At 40.8% G+C, this 4,813-nt stretch overlaps 1 protein-coding gene across 1 annotated transcript; it reads left to right on the top strand.

Moving 5' to 3' along the window:
* Nucleotides 1–909: 909 nt before the first annotated feature.
* On the top strand, nucleotides 910–3,676 carry PPP4R3C (protein phosphatase 4 regulatory subunit 3C). The gene has a single exon (XM_081807969.1). It carries the CDS (start codon nucleotides 1,082–1,084, stop codon nucleotides 3,674–3,676), a length of 2,595 nt encoding a protein of 864 aa, XP_081664095.1. The 5' UTR covers nucleotides 910–1,081.
* The last annotated feature ends 1,137 nt before the right edge of the window (nucleotides 3,677–4,813 follow it).

Below are 4,813 nucleotides of genomic sequence, written 5' to 3' on the forward strand. Positions count from 1 at the left end.
GATTACAAATTATATAGATGGAAGGAATGTGAAATAAAATGTAATGAAGGCCAAGAAAAGAAGGGGCTAGCATAGTTCAATGGCTGAGAAAACCAATTTTGGAATCAGAAAGACGTGTGTTCAAATCAGAGTTCCTCAACTTATTAGGAGTGTGACCTTTGGTGATTTATTTAACTTCTCTAAGTTTGTTTCCTGATCTTAGAAGGACCCTTAATACTCCTGTATCACTAGGTTATCGTGAAATTTAAGTACAAAGAGATATAAAAGTTCTTGTCACATTGTCTTGAACATAAAAAGTACTCAAGTATTTAATGTGCTCAATTATGTTATTACCTTTCTCTGTAATACTAATAGGCACTCAAGTATTATTACTTAGTTGTGGTTGTTATTACCGCTGTAATGATCAAGAAAATAAAACAACTGATCTGTAATGTTCAATACACACTCTTAACTAATTTCAACGCCGTTTCCCTCTGGCCCACTCATCTAAGAATGAGGAGTGTGGTTATAGATTGGAAAAAAGTTTTCCCATTGCAGTAAGTGACGGCACTTTAGGCCCAGCCGAACAAAATGAAAGAGTTGTCAGCGCCTTCTGGGAACAAGGTCCTCCCCCCCGGGATGGGTTTACTGAGCGACAGATACATAGGCCAAGCTTGGTGGAGAAGACCCACCTACAAATCTCCAATTATTGCTAATAATCTACACTTCGCTTGGCTCCCGCTTCTTTTTTTGGGGAGGGGGTTTGGGGGGCCTCAACCTAGAATATTAGGTGTTGAATTGGTCAGGACATAAGTGATTCAGCTTTCTTTCATTTAAAGTCCTCAGTCTCCTACACACCTGATAAGTGCAAATGCTTCTGGGGAACAAAAGTTTTTATGGAAAGAATAGCGCTTTGCTCTAATCACTAAGCTTCCACGTAAGCTTGGCCGCAATGCCTCAACACGCATAGAACGTTCCGTCGGGGTAGAATCCTGTGACAATCCTAAGAATCCTGCCATAATCGAGGCTTTCCCAGACGACGGGGAGCAGGCCAAAGGCTCACTCCGTAAACCCACGTTAAGAAGGAATATGTGAGGGCAAAATGGAGAGAGGGAAACATAAGATGGAAGCGAGAGGAGGTGGGACTCCAGGGAGCTCTACAGACCTCAGGAACCACCAGCGTCCGGCGGAACGCTACTTCTCAAACATCTTCTACCGTAATTATACCCTCCCGCCGCCTGAGCTACCGTCGCTGACAGAACAGCGACAACTACAGTCGACTCCGGACACACGAGACCCAGCGGCCCCCCGCACCGAGACTAGGGCTGGGGACAGGAGGCCAAGGGTCGCCATGGCTGACCAGCGGTATCGTGTAAAAGTCTACTCACTGAACGAGGACCAGCAATGGGATGATCTCGGCACCGGATACGTCTTTTCCACTTATGTGAAGCGCCTCCAGAGCGTGTTCCTGCTCGTTAGGTCGGATTCCCAGGCCTCACTAATCTTGGAGTCAGAGATAAATTCAAAGACGCCCTATCAGAAGCAACAGGAAACCCTGATTGTTTGGTCTGAAGCAGCGAACCATGGTAGGGCATTAAGTTTCCAGGACACTGAGGGTTGTCGTAAGATCTGGGAAGACATTTGCTGGGTTCAAGGAAAAGATCCATCCGTCAAAATCACGCAAGACCTCTTGGAGGAATCCGAAGATGAACAACTGGAAGAAGTCCTGGAAACCAATAACGTGTTTGACCTGCCTAACTGTGAACTCAATAAACTTGAAGAGATTTCTGACGTCATTTCCTCGGTTTTCGCTTCACCGGCCCATAAGGAGAGACTGGCTCTGATCTTAGAAAATGAGGACTATATTAAAAATTTGCTGCAGCTGTTCCACACCTGTGAGGACCTAGGGGACACTGAAGGCTTACACCATTTGCATGAAATTATTAAAGGCATCTTATTCCTTAACAAGACAGCCCTGTTTGAGATCATGTTTTCTGCTGAGTGTATCATGGATGTGGTGGGATGTCTCGAATATGACCCTGCTTTGGCTCAGCCAAAAAGGCATAGGGAATTCTTGACCCAAAATGCAAGGTTCAAGGAAGTCATACCAATAGCAGACTGTGAACTTAGGCAAAAAATACATCAGACATATAGGGTACAGTACATCCGTGACATCCTTTTGCCTGCACCATCCATATATGAAGAGAACTTTCTTTCTACTCTTACAACTTTTATTTTCCTCAACAAGGTTGAGATAGTCAGCATGCTGAAGGATGATAACAACTTTTTGTCTCAAGTCTTTGCACAGTTAAGGGATGAGACTATAAATGATGATAGACGGCGTGAATTGCTCCTTTTCTTCAAGGAATTCTGTGCATTTTCTCAGACATTACAGCCTCCAAGCAAGGATGCACTGTTCAAAACATTGACAGAACTGGGGATTCTTCCTGTTCTTAAAATCGCAATGAGCATGGAAGATTTGCAAATAAAGTCAGCTGCTACTGATATATTTACTTATCTAGTGGAGTATAGTCCATCCATGATTCGAGAATTTATCATGGAAGAAGCCCAGCAGAGTGAAGACGGTAACCTTTTCATTAATTTAGTCATTGAGCAAATAATCTGTGATACTGATCCTGAGCTAGGAGGTGCTGTTCATTTAATGGGACTTCTTCGTACTCTACTTGATCCAGAAAACATGCTAGCAACACCTGATAAATGTGAAAGAAGTGAATTTCTAAATTTCTTCTACAAGCACTGTATACATAGTTTCATAGCACCACTTTTTGCCACCACTTCGGAAGATACATGTGAAGGGGATAATGTAGTTGGATCCGACAAAAACAACACAAATTGCCTCAATAATTATCAAACAGCACAGCTGCTTTCTTTAATTTTAGAGCTGCTTACATTTTGTGTGCAACATCACACATACTACATAAGAAACTGTATCTTGAGCAAAGACTTGCTAAGAAGAGTCTTGATCTTGATGAATTCAAAGCACACTTTCCTGATCTTGTGTGCTCTCCGCTTTATGAGAAGGATGATTGGACTTAAAGATGAACTTTATAATTGTTACATCATCAAGGGAAATCTTTTTGAGCCAGTTGTCAATGCTTTCCTGGATAACGGAACTCGGTACAATATGTTGAATTCAGCTGTTATTGAGCTGTTTGAATACATAAGAGTGGAAAATATCAAATCTCTTGTTGCACATATAGTAGAAAAGTTTTATAAAACATTTGAATCGATTGAATATGTTCAGACATTCAAAGGATTGAAGATTAAATATGAACAAGAGAAAGACCGGCAGAATCAAATACGGAGGAATTTGCACTCTATACTGTGTAGTAAAATACTTCGCAGGAGTACCAGAGTCGTGGAGAAGGAAGAAAAGTGTTTTGAAGGAAATTCAGAAGAAGGAGAAGCAATTATGCCGCCATTGGAAAATGATTTTCAAGATCGTTACAAATTTATGGAGACTAAAGAAACAAAAGAAAATGAAGACAAGGTAGATCCTCCTAAAAGAGCATCTCCAGGGGGCTACAAATTCGCTTCATCCCATTCTGCTCCTGCTGCTAATGGAACACATAGCCTGCACGGTAGCAGCACAAGTGACTTAATGAATCGTCTCAATGATGAAGAAGATAAGGAAGATGAAACACCCCCCAGGAAGAGACCACATCTTAGCTTCTAAAATCTTTATGAGAGACACTCAACGTCACTGAAATCTACATTACGAAAATTCTGTAAACATCAGTTAGCTGAAAAGTCTGAATCCAAAACCTTTCTCATTTGAACTTCTAAGTATACAATAAGTAGCAAAGATGTCAGGGTCATCACCTAGGATGGTTTAATTCTGCAAAAACCAAACCACAGAATTTAAAAAAAAAAGAACTAAACTAAAAAACTAACCAGAACCTGAATGATAAATTCTTTGCAAGAAAAAATCTTAGCTAGGGGTGGGGGGGGTGGTTAGGGAGGGGAGGAAACAGGTTGATAATATAAGATGAATGTAGTTTTGTTCCAGGCCTGTATTTAAAAACAGCTATCAATACTGCAGTTGCAAAGCCTATAATATTACTTTCCTAGTGGTTCTGGCTATGGTTTTCTTTGCCTCAGTTGCCTTTTTTTTTGCCATAAAAATGTATGTTTACGTGGAAAACAAAGTCAACTGTAATCAAAAAAACAAACTGAAGTTATTCACATGTCTGTGAAGATATAACACAAATTCAGCCTCTGGGTAATTGGAGGGAAGTAACTTGCTGTGTGTATTTTCATAAATAAAAAAGGAAGCTGGATTCAAAATGTGCAGTTGTGAATTTAACTTTTTTTTTTAGATAAGAGATGCTAAGAATCAGTCCACTGGTATTCTGCAAAGGTGTTCTCTATTACCCTGGTGGTGGGTAGATCAGAATACTTTCAACTGCCAGATGGTGAAAGGTACTTCTGAAGGTATTTCCTGACTCATTAATAAAGTTGTGTCCATCTTCAGAGCAGCAGGTTAAGTTTTAAAGTATAATTTACAAAGACTAACATACAAAAAATAGTGCTGAATGAGGTGGCATTTAATATCTAGGAACCATTTTGGACCAAGAAGAGGTTACTTAAGTGTCGAATTCCACCTACAGTACCTGAAGTGTTTTTTCTATAAACAAACAAGGGTGTAATATGAAAGGTGCTTTATGAAAGAATGAATGCAATGCATTTTTTTTTTAAGATTTTATTTGTCAGAGAGAGAGCACAAGCAGGGGGAGCGGCAGGCAGAGGGAGAAGCAGGCTCCCCACTGAGCAGGGAGCCTGGTACTGGACCCCGGGATCATGACCTGAGCCG

Source organism: Leptonychotes weddellii, chromosome X (assembly GCF_054177405.1).
Source record: "Leptonychotes weddellii isolate Sample4059 chromosome X, ASM5417740v2, whole genome shotgun sequence".
Classification (NCBI taxonomy): Eukaryota; Metazoa; Chordata; class Mammalia; order Carnivora; family Phocidae; genus Leptonychotes; species Leptonychotes weddellii.